General features: G+C 48.6%; 1 protein-coding gene across 1 annotated transcript; it reads right to left on the bottom strand.

Annotated features, from left to right (window-relative positions):
* Positions 1–346: 346 nt before the first annotated feature.
* LOC103120882 (cytochrome b-c1 complex subunit 10-like) lies at positions 347–779 on the bottom strand. Its single transcript, XM_060188599.1, has one exon. It carries the CDS (start codon positions 739–741, stop codon positions 571–573), a length of 171 nt encoding a protein of 56 aa, XP_060044582.1. The 5' UTR covers positions 742–779; the 3' UTR covers positions 347–570.
* Positions 780–1,180: the final 401 nt, after the last annotated feature.

The raw sequence follows: 1,180 nt of genomic DNA, 5'->3' as shown, positions 1-1,180 counted from the left end.
TAATGGTTATGCATAGAGACTCTCATGCCTGAAGCTTCAAAGTCCCAGGTTCAATCCCCTGGGGGGTTGGGGGGGAAAAAGTTATGGGATGTATACTCCATGGAATACTACTCTGCAATCAAAAAAGATAACAGTGTGTCCTTTGGCATAACATGGATAGAATTGAAGGTAGTAGGGCATGGTGGTGGCACACCTGGTTGAGCACACATATTACAATGTGCAAGAACCCAGGTTCAAGCCCCAAGTTCTCACCTGCAGGGGATATAGCTTCACAAGTGGTGAAGCAGGGCTGCAGGTGTCTCTCTGCCTCTCTCCCTTCCTCCCAATTTCTTTTTTTTTTTCCCCCCGCTGTGCGAGAATATTTATTTATTTCAAAGCTACTTTGATGGTGGCCAGGTGGCGGCGCACCTCAGGCCTCAGCGCCAGGACCCAGGGGCGCGAGCTGGGACGCAGGTCTTTCTTCCTCTTCCCTCTCATTTCTGTCTCCACCAAGATCTCGCTATTCGTTGTTGCCTTCGTTGTTGTAGCCTTGTTGTGGTTATTGTTGTTGTTGATGTCGTCGCGGCGCGCTCAGTCCTTCTTGAACTTGCCGTTGATGTAGGGCACCCAGTCCAGCACCAGCCGCCAGTCGGTGGCCCAGACCAGCCCCACGGCGCCCGCCGCCGCCGCCCACACGCCGGCCGTGGGGACCCAGTTCTGGGCCAGTTGCCGGTACTGCGGCCCCAGGAAGCGGGTCAGCATGGTGGCCTTTCTGGGTGACCGCGACTGGCGCACTGCCCCTTCCTCCCAATTTCTGGCTGTCTCTATCCAATGAATAAACAAAGATAATAAACAAAATTTAATTAAAAAAAAAGAATTGAAGGTGATTATGCTTAGTGAAATAAGCAAAAAATGAAAGGCAAGTACCAAATGGTTTCATTCATATATGGAATATAGAGAATTGAAACACGTGAGCTTCCCCCCCCCAAAAAAAAAAAAAGTAATCAAACTGTCTCTAATACTTTGGGAGAACTATGGTGGTTATCTTTGGGGTGGGGGATAGAACTTTGGTGATGGGTGTGGTGTGAAACTATACCGCTCTATCTCATATTGTTATAAACACTACTCATTCACTACTTAAGTTAAAAAAAAAAAAACTTAGAAAAGAAGTGGGCCATGAGTCTGGGGAGGTGGTCAGGGG

Source organism: Erinaceus europaeus, chromosome 3, assembly GCF_950295315.1.
Source record: "Erinaceus europaeus chromosome 3, mEriEur2.1, whole genome shotgun sequence".
Taxonomy (NCBI): Eukaryota; Metazoa; Chordata; class Mammalia; order Eulipotyphla; family Erinaceidae; genus Erinaceus; species Erinaceus europaeus.
The sequence above is the reverse complement of the archived record's forward strand: the minus strand, read 5'-3'. Positions and strand labels throughout refer to the sequence as shown.

Excerpts from the sequence above, each read along its gene's own strand:
- LOC103120882 (XM_060188599.1), bottom strand. The coding sequence starts at position 741 with ATGCTGACCCGCTTCCTGGGGCCGCAGTACCGGCAACTGGCCCAGAAC.